The 17,845-nt window shown below is 43.4% G+C and overlaps 1 protein-coding gene across 1 annotated transcript in view; it reads right to left on the reverse strand.

Moving 5' to 3' along the window:
* Cfap161 (cilia and flagella associated protein 161) overlaps nt 1-6,270 on the reverse strand; it is a 14,187-nt gene extending 7,917 nt beyond the window's left edge. Inside the window, exons 1-5 of the mRNA XM_028774765.1 lie at nt 6,003-6,270; nt 5,587-5,763; nt 5,028-5,117; nt 4,271-4,506; nt 2,570-2,660 (exon numbers count right to left, since the gene is read on the reverse strand). Coding sequence (XP_028630598.1) covers nt 2,570-2,660; nt 4,271-4,506; nt 5,028-5,117; nt 5,587-5,655 — 486 coding nt within the window. The 5' untranslated portion in view covers nt 5,656-5,763; nt 6,003-6,270. The remainder of the gene's footprint in view (nt 1-2,569; nt 2,661-4,270; nt 4,507-5,027; nt 5,118-5,586; nt 5,764-6,002) is intronic.
* Nucleotides 6,271-17,845: the final 11,575 nt, after the last annotated feature.

Genomic DNA, 17,845 nt, shown 5'->3' on the forward strand with positions numbered 1-17,845 from the left:
AGGGGAGAGGGGAGAGAGAGGTGACTTCAAGGAAAACTAATATATTTCACTAAAAAATGCAATTAAAACAGCTACAACTTAACGTGCAGGAGGGAATATTAGCAACAAATATGCAAAATCTAATCATGTATCAAAAGGTAAATAAGTAAACCAAAATCAATACAGAGGCAAACAACACGTGGTTCCCAGGGAAAAGGATTGAGGAAGGCAAAGAGAGGAAGGAAAGGTGAGAATACAGGAGGGATGGGGGCAAAATTACAGGGAAGGATACAGGCACTGCAACATTCAAATACCCTTTCCATTTGTCCAAATTAGCAAAGATTTCATTTATGACATTTGTTACACTTTGTGTACTGCTGCTGAGAGTACCAGTTGGTGCAGTCAATTTAAAAAGAACTGGTTACCTGCTATCTTTAAAAACGAAACACAAAAACAAAACTGACTCCTAAGTGGTGTCACACAGGATCTCACTTTGTAACATAGACTGGCCTGGAACTTGTGGCAATCCTATTGCTTCAGCACCCTGAGTGCTGAAATTATAGGTGTGTGTCACCATATCCAGCTTTCAATACTTCTATTGTAATCACATTCTTGATATCAGTAATTCTATGCCCCCAAAACATGTATTCCCAAGATACAATCACTAACTGGGGGTGGGCGGGGGCAGCTTTGAGCATTTATACATAGATACATGTGGAACCTTACATGTGACATAAAAATAAAAAAAAAAAGCCCAAATGGTTAGGTATGGTGGCACACACCAGTAATCTCGGTACTCTGAAGGCTGAGGCAAGAGGAACACCAGTTCATGGTCAACCTTAGCTGATCAGTCAGACAAATAGGAGGGAACAGAGGAGCGGAGGGGAGGAGAGAAGAGGGGAGGGGAGGGGAGGGGAGGAAAGGGGAGGGGAGGGGAGGGGAAACAAGTACATCTGACTTCCTGAACACAGAATAAGGGCTTGGTAACAATAGTACTGCCACATAATAATGCATATTAGGCTCTCCCTAAACATAATTTGTTAAGATATGCTTTGAAAACACTGGAGTAGAAAGAACCCAGGTGCTCATCAAAACCCGAGTTTTGGTTTTTGAAGAAGACATACAGAAAAACATAAATAGAAGAAGCCAAACACTGGTGTGCTGATCTCTGGGGGCAACACGCCTGTTTCAGTGACTCAGTCAGTGTTTCAATGTTGTATCTATGCGTGACATGGCGTAAGTTGACTGACACTGTTGGTTTGTCTTCGTGGTACCAAAAAAAAAAATGATGATAAAATGTCACATCAGTAAATAATGAACTCTCCCATTTACTGAAGTATGTTGGTGTTATTTTTCTCAATATCAGCAACTCCTCACAAGACAAGACAGAGCTCTTGGTGTGTGGTGGTGGGGGGATGCTTCTTTGGGCTCACATTTTAGGGAGTTCGTCTCTCACAGAGGCAGTGCAAGTGAGGCCACTGACTACATTTCAATGGATCAGGGAACAGGAAGATTGACCCAGAAACCAAGGGAGCTATAACCTATAAGGCCTTTCTTCCCTGAAAAATCACTTCCTCCAGTCAGTCTCCAGCTTCCAAAAGAGCACTATCAGTTGAGAACTCAGTATTCAAACACAGGAGCCTATAGAGACACATTCTACATCCAAACCGTAACGATACATAAGTCCCAGCTCTGCCATTTAGTAGCTGAACTTCTATGTTCCCAGTGTCCTTATGTCAGAGACTCACTTGAAAAAAAAATTGAATTAGTATGTGTGAAGCAATTGGGGCATTGCTCAAATTATGAGTGACTACTCTAATGGTTAATTTACACAAATCCCTATGACACAGCTTGCATGTGAAATTCAAGAACATTTTTCTGGTTCTGTTGTCTGTTGTGTTTTGTTGAGACAGATCTCACATTTTATAGCCCAGGTGAGTCTCAAACTCAGGGCAATCCTGCAGTCTCAACCTCTCAAGTCCTGGGTCTATAGGTGTGTACCACTGCCCTGGCCTACTATTGTACCTCATAATCTCCAAAGTAAAGGAGAATTTCAGAGACTCAAGGTTCTTGGTTTTTGTAAACTAAGGTTATCCTTATTGCTTCTTAGAAATAAAAAAGTATTTGCTAATCAAAAGTTTAAATTGCCAGAACTGGGCTCAATGATCCATGCCTATAGTCCCAGCTATTTAAGACACTGAGACAGGAGGATCACTTTGAGTCTAGGAGTTCAATATTAGTCTGGGCAGTGTATATATACCTTGTTAGTATTCATGGAAAAGGATAAATGTCAGTTAACCCAATTGTTTAATTTGCTGTTTAAGGTAGTATAATTTTTTTACTTTTGACAGCTGTATTACGTACAAAAAGACTTTTCTCTCTTCACTCCTTAGCTTTTAAGGGTGGGGGTGTTTTTGTCATTTACAAAGTTAAGAGGAAAAAAGTCAGGCACAAAATGCCCACTGGAACCCACAGACTGAATTCAGCAGAAACAGAGCCCACATTTGCAGTCCCTTCAGGAGGTAACTATTTGGCCATCTTGGAAAACTAGACTGATAGATGACAGACAGTAGGCACACAGGAGACTCACCATCTTGCCTTCCAGTCCTGCTGCTATCCCCAGGCAGAAGTTCTGCCCATACACAACCACTTGACCCATATCGCAGCTGTTCGCTTGGTCACTGAAGGGTGAAAAAGTAACAGGAGAATGTGAACGCTACCTCATTCCCACGCTTTTCTTTTTTTTTTTTTTTTTTTTTTGGTTTTTTTTTTGAGACAGGGTTTCTCTGTGGAGCCCTGGCTGTCCTGGAACTCACTCTGTAGACCAGGCTGGCCTCGAACTCAGAAATCCACCTGCCTCTGCCTCCTAAGTGCTGGGATTAAAGGCGTGCGCCACCACCGCCCGGCTCCCACGCTTTTCTTGACAGCGTGTATTCACATACCGCACTAAATCAAGTAACAAATGTGCTTCTTCCTTCTGTTTTGTTCATCCTGGCAAAGACCTCAGTCATCCCAGATAACATCAGGAGAAGCCAGTGAGAATCATGAGCTGGAATCCGTCATCAAATTGCGCAACATTCGCTGAAGTATTCTTGAGCACCAACTAAAAGGCATTTTTCTTGCTTTCATATATTAATCTATTTGTGTCTTTATTTGGGAAAATGTGCCGTTTTGGGTTTTGGAGTTTTGAGAGTCTTACACTGAAGCCCAGAATGGCCTTGAACTTGCTATGTAGCCCAAACTGACATGGAACTTGCAGGAATCCTCCTGTCTCAGCCTACTAGGAGTGCTGGAGTAACAGGTATAAGTCACCACAGCCAGCTATAAAAATCCTTTTGTTTCAGGCTTATCATCCAGCAAGCATGCTATTCCCTGCCCTGCCCCATAGGTCAAACCCACAGCCTCCCGACTCTGTTGCCATTGGCCAGAATGGACTAAGCACGCCATGTTAGCATGTGTACTGACATTTTAAGACAGAGCCAAGGTTATATATACATCTGTAGGTATTTTATACAATCTTCCCTCATAATCTTCCAGGGGATATCATCCCCTGATGAAAGTGGTCATCAACTTTAAGTTGTTTTTTACCACAAACCATCTGTACTTAAGACAAATTAAATGAAGGGTGCAGATAACAGTTTCTATTCTTGTCACTGAAACATTGTCACAAAAGTCTTTAACAAAGTGAAATTGGGAGTTTTAAATTGCAATTGTAGGTCTCTAAGGGTCCTGTTGATCATTTCCAAAACCTCAAGTCAATTTTTAGTAGATGATTAATTTTAAAAAAGCAAAGCCCAGCTTGTACAACCTTTTATTAAGTGACATATTTTTGTTGGGAAGCTAACATCACATCAAGAACAATGCAAGCAAGCACTCTCGTGAGCACAAAGCAAGCATCCTGTAATGTTACTTGGAAAAAAATCCTTCTTTGCTTCCAGGCAGAACGTAAGTTTAATTCTTTGTATCTATAATCATCATAAAGCAAGCATTTTGAATTGAACACAAGCAGCTAATTTTCCTGCTGTCTTAAACAAACGGGCATGTAAAGGGCCCTCAATGATTCACCAAGTAAGCGAGGCTCAGTGATTTGCATGTCTCCGCCTCCCCAGTGCTGGGATTACAACTGTGTGCCACCACACTAAGCCTTTTAAAAAAATAATAATAAGGATTCTAGAGACCCTCATACATACAAGGCAAACACTTATTCACCAGTGTCTCTCCTCATCTCAGACTGTTTTCAAGCTACAAATCCAAGCAGATACTTTGGTGCTTTGAAGCTGAGTGACTTTACCTCAAAATGGTGAAGGTGTTCCTGCCCGTCGGGGCGATGGTCTGCACAGCACTCACACCACAGGGTATCTCTAAATCGTCACTAAGCTGTGCTTTAACTTCATCTGGGCTCATACACAGGCTCAGGTCTCCTCTCATAAACATGCCTGCTTCCTCCCCCAGGACGTGGTCAGGATTCACAAGGATCACTTTATCACCATAGTGGACATATCCATCTTCAGATATCGAAAGCTGCATCTACAGTTTTAATAGGAATTTTCCAATAAGCTACTCAATTCCTTAGCTGCTGGGACCAAGGTCCCTCCCAGGTGTATCTCCTTTTGTTCTCAGACTAGCACCATTTCAGTGAGGCCCTCCCTTCCCCAGATCCTTGGTTAGTGTCCTTCAAGCTCCCGATGACCCCAGACGAGATCATGCGAAGCTGTTGGACTCTACATAGTTTCCCATTATCAATTCATTCAACATTTGTTAAACATTTTTTGCACAGCAACTGAAAGGCATTTTACTTGTAAAAGCATTAATCCATCCCTTTATTAGAAAACACAAACAAGTAAGTAAATATATTTAAATACACATAATGAAGGGCAGACTTCCCTTAATGTTCCTAAAATCTAGAGGAATTTTAAACACTATACTTTTCGGATTAATAAAAAAAATGAACAGTTTCCAACATGATTACTTGTTTATAAAAATTTTCTTTGCTTAACTCACACTTAACTAGACAGAATTTTGAAATCGGTTTTGGAATTTAACATTACCGGTCTCAAAATGTGCTTCTTCACTCTTCTGTTTCTCTGAATAAGAAGTTCTCCTTTTTCCCTCTTCTCCAGGAAGTGTCTCATGCGCTCCTGGGGATGCAGAGACCAAGTAAAGGGGGGCCCAGGACAGAGCTGTTACAGAGCACAGGTACTGATAACTTTTCCCTCAGAAGCACCTCAAGTTCAAAGACAGTTTAAGAACACAAAAGGAAATGTGATCGCTATAGGGATGGCAGAAATGTCCTTAGCATGACATGGTAGGATCTTAGAGGCGGGGTGGAGGGTGGGGGAGGGATGAAAAGAGAAATACACGAAGAAGGAAAGGATAAATGTGTTTAGAAGCAATCCAGAAACAATCAGGAGTGGTATATTGGAGGTCAGCAGTCTCTACTAGAGTCCTCCTGACTGGAGTGAGAATGTGGAAAGCCCAGACTTCACCATATGCTTGTAACCCAGAACCTTCTCAGGACCTAAGATGATAGGATGCTAAATGCTCAGCAGAGAGAGAACATGCAGGATAGGGCTGGGAATCCTAGGAATGCGAGAGGAGTCTGCACACCTCCTCCAGGTAGACATCTTCGTTCCAGTTGCCCATCCGCACTCCAGGACCATACACGTTCTGTGCCATAGCCCCTTGCTCTCTTGAAAGCCAGCACCAGCCTCCGGACACACGGCGTTAGCGTGCTTCGTTGCCATGACGACCAGGCAGCTGCCAGTTGGTCAAAGGTCTCTTTGGCTGGCCAATAAGTGACAGCATACTAGACTTGCTTTGAGCTGCCACGCCCCCTCCACCTCATCCTGCCCCTCCCACCGCTGTCACTGTCTCAGATGACCTGCACTCAAAGCAGATCTGGGAAACTCCAGGGGGAGACACTGTTCCAAATGCTCCTCCCTAGGCGGGGAAAATCTTGAAACTTTTTTTTTTTCTGTTGTTTTTCTTGAGTTGGGTTTTTAAGTTAGGTTCTGGATACATACCCCAGGCTGGCCTTGATCTCATGATGTAGCACAGTCAGATCTTGAGCTGGAGATCTTCTTGACTCTACTTCCTAATGCTGGAATAACAGATGTGCAACCTACAACTGGCATAAAATATTGAGTTGTTGTTGTTGTTGTCATTTGGTTGGTTTTTTTTTGTCTTGTTTTGTTTTGTTTGCTTCTTAAATTGGAATCTAAGTTAAAGTGCTGTGGAACTTGAGTGCCAGAGGTTTTCCTGTGGAAGTATGGTTCAATTCCAGCCTATTTTCCTAATCACTGTCAGAAGCAATTTCCCAAAACAGCACCCCTTCACTGTAGACACCAGAAAACCAAAACACAAAAGGAAGAGCTTTACTAAAACATCACAACTTCCAAAGGAAGAAACTACTGTGTTAGCATATACATATGTTAGCATAGTTTATGTGTACATTTCTGCGACAGTCTGTATTTTCACGAATTTTATAGCAACCTTCCCTTCCCATGTCCAAACGCAAAGACAAACCTGCAATTTACTGGCACTCATAATACTTAAAAAAAAAGAAGTTTGTGTAGCCAACATTCTTAAAGAGGATATTGTGTTATGAGAGGGGGGAACAGGCAGTTAGGTGGAACCACCTGGTGCCGGGTGCTGGCTGCTGACTGAATACATTCATCATCAATCCCCCAGTGTGCAAAGCCTCCCAGCCCAGGCAAGAAGTGGAAGGTGAGAGCCAAACCCAGCCTATCAAGGGAAGCCAGATGCTGAAAACAAATTGCTTTAGGTGATTGCAATGAACACAAGTCACTGAGGAGGTGATGAAGGACAGACTGGGGGAGCTGATGGATGAGTCATTACTGCCATGGGGATTGTGAGAGTGACAACTGGGCAAACTTGAGGACGGGGGAAGGTGTCTTTGCAAACCTGGAAAGACCTGATTGGGGAATCTGAAGCATAGGACACTGAGTGCCACTCCAGCACCATATTCTCGGGTGCTTCTAAGGGTGCTAAGTCGGGCATTCCTTTGGGTCAGACAAAAGCTGCTCAGAATGCAGGATAAACTGGAAACAGACTCAGAGAAGCTAGCAGCATCCCTAGGTTCAAACAGCTACTCAGCCTTGTAGCACACAGTGAACAATAGACACCATGTGCAACTGCTCACACAGGAACATAATAATCTGAAAGCAAGCTGTTGCCTGGTGATGTCACCGCAGCAGTGCCATCAAGCCACAGAGCAGCCCTCATATGCTTTTGGTGATGCTGGTATAAAAAAAAAAACCCCTGTGTGCCATCTCCTGAACAAAAGCAGAGCACACACAATTATGGATGGTACGTTAGGCTCATAGCAACACTAGATGACTATGTTACCGGCTTATTACTGACTATGGGGTGCTTTTGCCCCTGTTTGAGAAAGTGTGTCTCCTGCTGATTACAGGGTACTATAAAGCATTGTGTGGGGTTCTCTTGGAAGCAGTCTCCTGAAGCTCATACTAGGACATCTCCAGATGCTGTTCTGCTCACTATCACCCAAAGCATTCAAAGCCAATACTGATGTTGGAGATGAGTTCATATGCAATGATTGACATGGAAACAAAGTTCAAAGTGACTTTTTTCCCAAAACAGCAAATCAATTATGATTATTCCTCACTAGTCAATCATGTCCAGATCCACTACAGCTGGTATTTAAGAACTTGAAAAAACATCAGGGATCTGGCTTGACCAAAGGCAATAACACTAACAGAAATTTGAGGAGAGCCAATAGCAGCTACAGAGGAACTTTAAGACCTTGGCTTGAAGACCCAGCACTGATGCTTGCATAATGAGCCAATCACTTGACAGTATGACCCTCAGAAGGATCCTTACTCTAACCAGGTATGCTGGACCATACCTGTAATCCCAGTACTCACCATGTGGAGGCAGAAGGGTCAAGAGTTCAAGGTCATCCTCAAACACAAAGTAAGTTTGAGGCCAGCTTGGGCTATGTGAAAATTACCTCCAACAGGCATGGGGGTTGTTGGAGAGATGGTTCTGTGGTTAAGGGTAAGTACCATTCTGGCAGAGGACTAGAGTTAGTTCTCAGCACCCATGTTGAGTGGCTTACATCTGCCTGTCACTCCAGTACCAGGGAATCTGCTGCCTCTGACCTCTATCAGACACTGTACTCATGTGCACATACCCATATGTACACATAGTTAAAAAGAATATTTAAATCCCTGTTGAGGCCTGGCGGTGGTGGCGCACGCCTTTAATCCCAGCACTTGGGAGGCAGAGGCAGGTGGATTTCTGAGTTCGAGGCCAGCCTGGTCTACAGAGTTCCAGGACAGCCAGGGCTACACAGAGAAACCCTGTCTCGAAAAACCAAAAAAAAAAAAAAAAAAATCCCTGTTGGAAAGTAGAGGCAGACAGATCTCTGTGAGCTGGATACCAGCCTGATCTACTTAGCAAATTAAGACTATACATTAATACCATATTTCAACACACGCACACATACACGTTGTATCTCAAAGTAAAGACTCTATATGCTGATTTCTGACTTTAAAGTCAATGTTGCTCCCCTTATGTGTTTCCATGTTCTCCATAAGACTGGATGTTAAACCAGCAAACATTGAGAGAATTTGAAACTGGGCAAACTCTCTCATAGGCAACAGCCAATGAAATAAGGACTAAAGCAGCAGGGCTTTAATTACCCGTGGGCCTGAGCACTACTTCTGGCCCTGGAAGTAGATGAAACGTCCTAAACTGCCTAGAAAGTCACTAATGGATAGCTTTTTTAAATAGACTCAGGCTGGAGAGATGGCTCAGCGGTTAAAAACACTGACTGCTCCTCCAGAGGTCATGAATTGAACTCATGAATTAATGAATTCATGAGTTCAATTCCCAGCAACCACATTGTGGCTTTCAGCCATCTGTAACAAGATCTGACGCCCTCTTCTGGTATGTTGGAAGAGAGTGACAGTGTACTGAGTACACTAGGAGCCTTAAATTTTACAAGATTACATCAGGGAGATATCTTACAAAAAACAAAGACGTACCATTCTTCCTTCCTGTGAAAGTCACCCGAAGGGGTCTGTTAATCGCTTGGACAAGACAAAATCCCTCAGGTCCTTTTTGAGATTATGAAATATTTAATACATATGTGTGTGTGTATGTGTGTGTGTGTGTGTGTGTGTGTGTGTACATATATATGATTACAAAAATTTTTTCATTTACATTCTTTTAAAACCCTCAAAACCAAGATGTAAACTGATTTATTCACTCATTGCTGACCCCGTGTGGATGACTAAATCTGTCTCTGTCCCCCACACCCTCTGCTTTACAACCGTGATTTTGACATAAAGCAGCCATATACTACAAAAAGTATTTACTTTTTTTTTTCATGATTTGATGAAGCATAGGAAATTTCCACTGGAATCTTTTGTTACTTACTTGTAAAACATCTGGTAGAGAAAAGAAAAAGGAAAAAAGCCACAGAAACACTGGAAAAGAATCATGTTCAGTCAAGAGAAGTAGGACAAAGTTCAGACACTGGGAGTGAGAACCAGGAGACAGGCATTAAAGACAGATCCTTACTGGATCCAGTCCTTACTGGATGTGCATGGAATGCATCTCAGCCCAGTGTCACACTGAGAGAGCCATGTAGGGCAGCTTTCCCACTTTCTGTACAAGCACAGTTGTCTCTGGCCATTGGAATTCTCCTCATTGGTAGAAATGGGAGAAGGTTACTAGACTGCCAGCCTTCTGGAAGGCAGGGCCAAAATAATCTACAATGTGTTAACAGATGCAAAGGACAAAGAATTTGATTGGCAAGCAAATTGAAGGTGGGAAATAGATAGGATTCTTAATCACAGAGCTTCTCAAAGTCTTGGGTGCAAGGCATGTCCTGGAAATTTGTGACCAAGCTAAAAAGTATTCAACAAACACAGCCCAAGCTCATTTCAACATGAAATCTGTTTCTCAGGATCATCTTGTAAACTCAATATTTTAAGAAGCACTGACTAGGGTTGGAGAGATGGCTCAGTGGTTAAGAGCACTGAGCACTGGCTGTTCTTCCAGAGTTCTCCAGTTCAATTCCCAGAAACCACATGGTGGCTCACAACCATCTGTAATGGGATCCAATGCCCTCTTCTGGTATGTCTATGTCTGAAGACAGTTACAGTATATATATATATATATATATATATATATATATATATATATATATATATATATATATATGAAGAAGAAAAGAAGAAGAGGAAGAAGAAGAAAAAGGAGGAGGAGGAGGAAGAGGAGGAGGAGAAGCACTGACTATACTTGAAATAGTTTTTTTTAATGTGTTTTTGTTTTAAAACAGAATCTTAAGTAGCCCAGCCTAGCTTCATGGAAAACAGAAGGATGACCTTGAGCTTCTGATCCTCTGCCTTTACCTCAAGAGTGCTGGGATTCCAGGCACACACCACCACATGAGCAGTACAATGCTGGGGACTGGATACAGATTTTTGTGTATGCTAGAAAGCTCTCCACCGATTGAGCTAAACCCCCAGCCCATAGACTTTCTTTTGAGACTTGCAGCTCTTTGGGAAGCCCCAAACTGGAGCTTAGGAACCTTCCTGCATGTCATTCCTAAGTCCTGGGATGGCAGATGTATCCCTATCGCACTCAGCCCAGCCCCCTGAAACAATTTCAAAGAAAGAAAGCTGCTTTCTGTCAGACAGACACCATCATGAACACTGTTGTGTTGCAGTCCATTAGGCTAACTGGGGTCACCAAAGTACTGTGCAGGACCAGCTTACGGGACAGTGCATACAGTTATGCATGACCTCATGGTCAGCACCAGCTACTCCATCACATCTAAGGTAAGTGGTACTCAAGAGTGATGTACTCACCTTGCTGGAGTCAGAACAGAGGCTGGATGTTGTGCTGGGTCCTAGGTACCCACCCATTCACTTGCCCCATGGGATGGCCCACAACTGTTGAATAATAAAGAGTTTGCATTGTAGATGTGGTGATACAGAGTTCTTCACCTCACAGAAGCAGAGATAGGAAGGGCCCCAGACAGGGTATATCGTCCCTGGGGACATCTCTAGTGACCTCATCCTCTGACTAGGCTCATCTAACTTCTACTTCCTTCCAAAATAACACTGCAACCCAGGAGCCAAGCTTTCAACACAGGAGCCTAATAGGAGACAATTTATATTCAAATAATACTGTAAATGCAGTGGTTTTTGAAGCTCAAAAAACATGATAATAGAAAAAGAATAAGATTTGGACACAAAGAAGTAGGAATAACAGAAAAAAATAAAAAGAAAAGAAACAAAAGAAACTCTTTCAGGCAAAGAAGCCGAGTAAAGGCAAGTCCAGAAGAAAAGAGAGGCCAGAAATCCACACAGGGTGAGGTAAATAAAATAAAAGGGATCAGAGAGGTAAGGGTAAAAGGCCTTTGGCACCAAGGCCTGTGGGTCCTCTTTTACAGGTGGTGGGAAATTTCTCAGAAGAAGCTGATGAAGGACAGAGTCCAGCTGTGGAAGTCTGCTGTGGCTCTGGGCTGTCGTGTAGAGTGAAGGCAGGCATGTCAGGAAGGCTGTTAGGAGACATCAGGGAGAAGGGATGCCATTTTCGTGGAGCACCAGCGTGGAGCACCAGCGTGGAGCACCAGCAGTGGGGACAGAGAAGTAGAAGTAAATGCGAAAAGAATTAAGTTAACATCTAGAGATTGTGGAAAGCCTTGAATTTAGCTGAGACTCACAGTGTATGATATCCTGTGCTTTGCCCCACGGAAACAGGTAAATAAGAGACTCCTGGTCTCCTCTGTCCTTGTAGAAAGTCAGAAGGAGAAGGCCCTTCTGTACAATGATGGCAGGCTAGGGGTGGGGGATGGGTACAGAGAAGGCATTTCTAAACGGAAGTTGACTTCCCACTCAAGAGTCCTTTGATACAGAAGGCAAGGTACCAGAAATGGTCCTACTTACTCTAACCAAATGACATAATTTTCTTTCATGCTGCATCCAACCAGGGCATCTCTCCCCATCCTAAACAAAAGAACACATGATGCTGACATAGCAGAAAAGTCTTCCAAGTTTTTATGTCTCCATCTGGTTTCCCTTCCTGTTTTCATTAGACTCCTACAGGAGAGAACACCACATGAATACTATATATCTCTCCTGAGCCTAGATTCATCCCAGGAACAGCTACGTTCCCCTGGGTTCCTTCACCTCAAACCTGGAAGTCTAGCACTCAGTCGTTGGTGCCTTCTCCAGTGCAAGCATCACATGTCTCGTTCCTCCACATCCTGAAGTCTGACCTCAGATGAACCATCCTGCTGCCCAGCTCCTTACCTTTCTCAGTGCTAGCAAAGGAGGGCGAGCCCTGTGAAAAAGAAGTCTGTTGTTTTTCACAACACCCGGGCGACTTTGGAAATCCAAGGGCAGGTTCAGGGCTGGGTTTGGAAGCAGGGGCTGGGAGAAGACAAATGTCCTTGCCTGGGAAACCATGTCTTCCACGTAGGAAGTGGACTCTGTGGAAGCAGCTGAGCCCAGAGCAGGGGAACTGAGAGGCCAGAAGCTTGCTGGAGACTCACAGACGTTCTTGAGAGGACTCTGGCTTTTAGCCAGCGTGAAGGTGGAGCTTCAGGCTCTGTCTTCTGGGATCAGAGAGACCCTGGAGCTACAGAGGAATAGTGTCTTCTAAATCATTGAAAATGTATTTAAAACTTCTTTTCACCCCTGTTCAAGCAGAGGCAAGGCAAACCTGGATTGTGTACGACAAGCAGATAAATTATAAGGTGGTGACATTATGGTTTGACTCAAATGAGTTGAGACAGAAACTTCAATCTTGTCACAATGAAGAGTCGTTGGGGCCTACAGCACAGAATAGACTCATGGGCCAGTCTGAGCCTCTGGAGCCCACCAGTAGAACAGAGCTACAGAAAGCCACATGCCTCTCCTGATGAGTGATGGTGGCTGGGGTGACTCGAATGCATCTCAGGGTTTTCTCCCTCAGCAAACTCCAGCTTCACAGACACTTCTCTGTCTACCACCAACCCATCTGTCCCTTCTCCCTGGTCAAGAAACCTAGTCTTTATGGCTTCACAAAAATATGAGTATTTCATACAAAGATGATCACATGCACTATATAGTGAAGATAAGTTGTTGATTCTATTCTCTGTCACCTCTATCATCATCATCACCATCATCACTATTATTTAGAGACAGAATTTCTAAGTGTTGTGCATACAGAGCCTTCATTCATGTGCATACAGATCAGTGAGTTAGGATAGTAGCTGAACAGGGGTGTGTCAGAGACTCAGTTCCCCAACCAGTCTGCTTTTCCTCCTCTCTTAGTCTGATAGGAAAAGCTAGGCTTTGCTTTTACTTCACGAGCAAGTACAGAGAAGTTCTGGGACATACCCAAGGCATCATGGGAGCCAGAACTGAAACTCATCTCAAGAGTGAAAGGGGTGGGGGAGAAAACAGGAAAATGTGGCTTTCTGTTTGCACAGCAGTCACAGATGTCGGGCACACTAGTGTGTACTTCTCAGTCTGGTATTGTTACTACAAGAGATTCAAAACAATTTTACACTATATGGCTAGTTTTGTGACAAATCATTGACCCTGAGTCAGGTATCCTTGACCCAAGGGGCAGAACTTACCTGTGTGGTGACCCTGGGTAAAATCACAAACTGTGGTTCAGTTTCCTCACATGTAAAATAAGATATATGAAGACCTGTGTCTTGTGGTTGTTGGGATCTTTGTGTCAGAAGATGTGTGAAACATATTGGCACAGCAATTGTTTCTGCTTGTTGTTATGAAGACACCTCGTCAGAGCAAGCTACCAGACACCTCACTCAGCAGATGCTTGCAGCTTCTGAATGTCTGTGTTGGACGCTCCTTGGTGTCGTCTCAACTAAAAGTCAGCTAAGTGGAACCAGGTCTTTCCTGGTTCTTCAGAAATAAATTTGATTCATAATTGGGCAATTGTGCCCTCTTGTGGCAAGTCATGATATAGCATGTTATCCCTAAACAAAACACCAGTGCAGAAGTTGATACAGGGAGTGGTTCTAGAGGAGAAGTATAAGGATGAATCTTTCAACAACCTGGAGTTGGTTTAATAATCCACCAGCACCTTCAACAACTGAAACCTCTCCAGATGCTCTCTCTCCTGGGAGCTCAGAGAACATTGAAGGCCTATGGTTGAAGCTATATTTCAAACTTAAAGAAGCAAATGCTTTTGATTATCTTGATGACCTAGGTGACCCAGTGCATAAAACTTTGTACAAGTTGAGGGGGAAATCAGAAAATGATTTTGCTGGCGTATTGCTCTTAGTATTTCTGGAAAAAATTGACGAAGGAAAAGAATGAGCTGTATGATAAAATTGAACATCTCCAGATGCAGGTAAGCAATCTAGGACTTTCTAAGTGTGCCCTTGAGAGAATCTTCTCTCCCGCAGCCATAGAACCTGAGTTGCAGAAAATCAAACTGAAACCCTTATTATAAGGTTGGCTGAATTACAGCAAAAATTCAAGACTCAGCCTCAGAGGATGTCAGCAGTTAAAGTAAGGGCAGTAATTGGCAAGGAATGTGCTCCTGTAACCTGGGATGGGGACGTGTGGGAGCTGTTGAAGCTGAGAATTTTGAATTTTCTGATTCTCAAGGGTTTGCCTCACCTGAGAAAGTAATACCCTTAACCATATCCCTTGAAATTCCTGATCCCCAGGAAGCCTTCGAGAACCTAAGTCCTGAGCGCTGGTGACAAATGGATCTCCATTTCCCCAGGACCATTGCTTAAGTGACAGGATTCTCTGTCACTCTCGTATGCAAGGCTCAGAATGAGCCTTGGGGTCAGGTGAGTCCCAGATGAATTCCTGTCCTTCAGCTTCTGCTAACCAGCTTCCCTAGTGCGACATTAATCTACACTGTCAACTTGACTGAATCAAGGAATGCATTTTGAAAAAAAAAAAACAAAAAACAAAAAACAAAACTCAGTGAGGGTAGAATTGCTGAGCACATGAGCAGTGGTATCTCGTGGATGAGAGTGCTGAGCTGGGTGAAGGGAGAAAGTGGGTACCCCACTCCCAATTCATCTGCCTACAGGAGGGTAAGCAGCCTAGTGATAATAGCACCACTGGAAGAGCCACACCTGGCACCATGCCCTCCTTCCATGCTGGACTGAGCTTTCTAACCATGAGCCAGAATAGGCCCTTCCCACCTCATGTTGTTTCTTGTTTGTCTACATGTTAAGTTAATTATTTAACTTTAGACCAGGAGTTTCTTCCCCACCTTTTATCATTCTGTTCCCAGATAAAAGACACACAACCTTTAAGTTCATAATAAACCTTAGTGGGCACTAGAGTTGAGCAGATATCTATCCTCTGAGCTATTAAAATCTACTTCTGCACCGACAGCCCCAAATTACGACTTGCTATATTCCATCTGCTCTTAACTCCAATTGGCCAGCCCTCATGACCACATTTTCAAAATTCACCTACCCCGTGGAATCTCTCCTCCCTTTTCTCTTTCCTCCTTCAGGTGGTCTCCTCAGAACCCAAGTCTGGCAACTCAAACCCTGCCTACCCCTCTTCTGCCCAGCTATTGGTTGTAGGCATTGTTATTCACCAATCAGGCCACTAGTGACGGTTCCATGTTCATGGTGTTATATAAGTTTGATTTTTTTTTCCTCCAAAAGTTTTACCTTCCTCCAAATTCTATTACACAAGAAAAAGACTTCAAGATATGGAGGTAGAGGTCCAGCCCCAGCCAACCTGTTCTTCTGATAGGATGCAGTGAAGGGAGATTGTCTGGCTAGATTTAGATGTAAGACAGAACCTTTAGTTCCTTATGTATGAGCTTTATAAGCAGAGGAAACGGTCAAAGAAGGCTTTGAAAAGACAGCTTTTGCTTTGGTTAAGGACCAAGGTTCTTGGACTTAGTTTGTATCATCCATAGCCATCCCTAACTCCAGTTCCTGAGAATCTTCTGGCAGATTCATTTCCTGGCCTCCTTGGCAAAGTTCCATCCAGGACAGTGGAAGATCTTATCTCAAAAAAAGGTGGAAGGTACCTGAGGGCGAACAATCAAGATTGCCCTCTGACCTCCACTCATGGACCTGCATATGCATATTCATACCCATGTGTGCACAGAATGCACACGAACACACACACACAGGTACACACACACGTAGAAGAAGTGCTACATGTTTATAGTTCTTACAAAGATTAGATAATAAAAACTCCACATGCGGATGTCGGGAGTCCCAAGAGTCTCTGGAGTCTGCCTTGTCAGTTCTTCTATAAACTAGGAAAATAATTCCATTGAATCTATCTTGTGAGGTTTGTGGCCACAGTGATGGTGTATTTAGTATCAGAAGAAACAGAGTATCCAAGACGCCTGTCCCTGTGTTTTTCCTCTCAACCTGTTCACTACCATCCTTCTGTCCTCTGGAGGGGCTGTGAATCCCACTGTTTCATTCACTTGCGGTTTCTAGTCTTCATAGCCAATCTACACTCTCAAGTGCTCTTGAAATTCAACTCTGAACTTGTCTTAAACCTAAGCCCTGAAAGCCACCAACTTCTTACCAGCTGGTCCTCTTGGATGTGGTGAAATGATTCTTACCATAATTTTACCAGACTTCGATACATAAATGAATAAATAAATAAATAAAAGACTTAGATACAAGACATTTAGAACAAATTCTTTTGCGTATTTTCCCTCCGGTTGTGAGCTCCAATAACCATCCTTCTAGAACCTTTCACTTAGGCTCAAAAGGGAGCTTTGTTCTACTGTTGGCTATATTACCTCCTTCACCACAGCCTATGTTGCACTTGTAGAAAAGAATGTCTTCCTCATCGCCCCTGGCTCCCCGTCACTTACCTCCCTCCATGACTCAAGTCAGGGCAATCTGATCTCATCGCCTGCCCCCATCGTTTGTCACTGCATGTGACTTATGCACCACCTGCCATGGATATCAGTTAGGATCAAGGCTAAACTCTATCACTACCCTGCTGATGAGATGTCCAAAATGTCCAGAAAAGTCTGGACTCTGATGTCCTATGACACATCGAAGTCACATTTCTCTGTTTTTAAAAACTTGTACGTAAGTTCCAGGTTTCAGAATGTGTCTTCCCCATCAGTTCTTGCCAGGAAACACACATCAACTCCCTGTCACGAAATATGGTGGAAACGTCAGGGTGTGGTGAGGCATGCCTTTAAACCCAGCTCTTTGGAGGCAGAGGCAGACAGATCTGTGAGCTGAGGTCAGTCTGGTTCAAAGAGAGAATCCCAGGACAGCCAGGACTATGTAGAAAGACTCTGTCTCAGAAAAACAAACAAACAAAACCAGAAATGAACAAACCAATGGAAATAGCAACAGCAGATTCTGCCTGCAAGTATTTTCTGTTCTTAGATCTCTGCCCTTACTACCTTGCCTGCCCCAGCAGAAGGAGCTTAGGATCTCAAGATGGTTGCTTTGAGAGAGAATCTGGAGCAGCTGAACAGGAATGGTGAAGATAAAGTATGTAGCCTACCAGAGGCCACAATCAGAAACCCTTTTCTGAAAAGTCAAAGTTTATCTCCATGACATGCACATTCCTACCCACTTGTAACAAAAAATGGGGCCACTTTGGTGTGCAAGGGTCTTGAACTCCATCTCAGCTCAACTGATTCTTCTGCTAAAAGGTCCCTGCTGTCTTCAAAGTAGCTGTCAGCACTTCTGCTGGCATTCATTCATTACTTCTGTCTCAGCCTGCAAGACCTGTGTTAGATTTATGAGACAATGTCCACTGCCTTGCTCCTTCCACTGTGGAAGTTCTGGTTCCCCCCCCCAACTTCCTTCCATGAGCTGGGAAACAAGGAACTGTAAAGAAAGCAGACTAAAAGCTCCCACCAGCGGATG

Source organism: Grammomys surdaster, unplaced genomic scaffold (genome assembly GCF_004785775.1).
Source record: "Grammomys surdaster isolate TR1022 unplaced genomic scaffold, NIH_TR_1.0 242, whole genome shotgun sequence".
Taxonomy (NCBI): Eukaryota; Metazoa; Chordata; class Mammalia; order Rodentia; family Muridae; genus Grammomys; species Grammomys surdaster.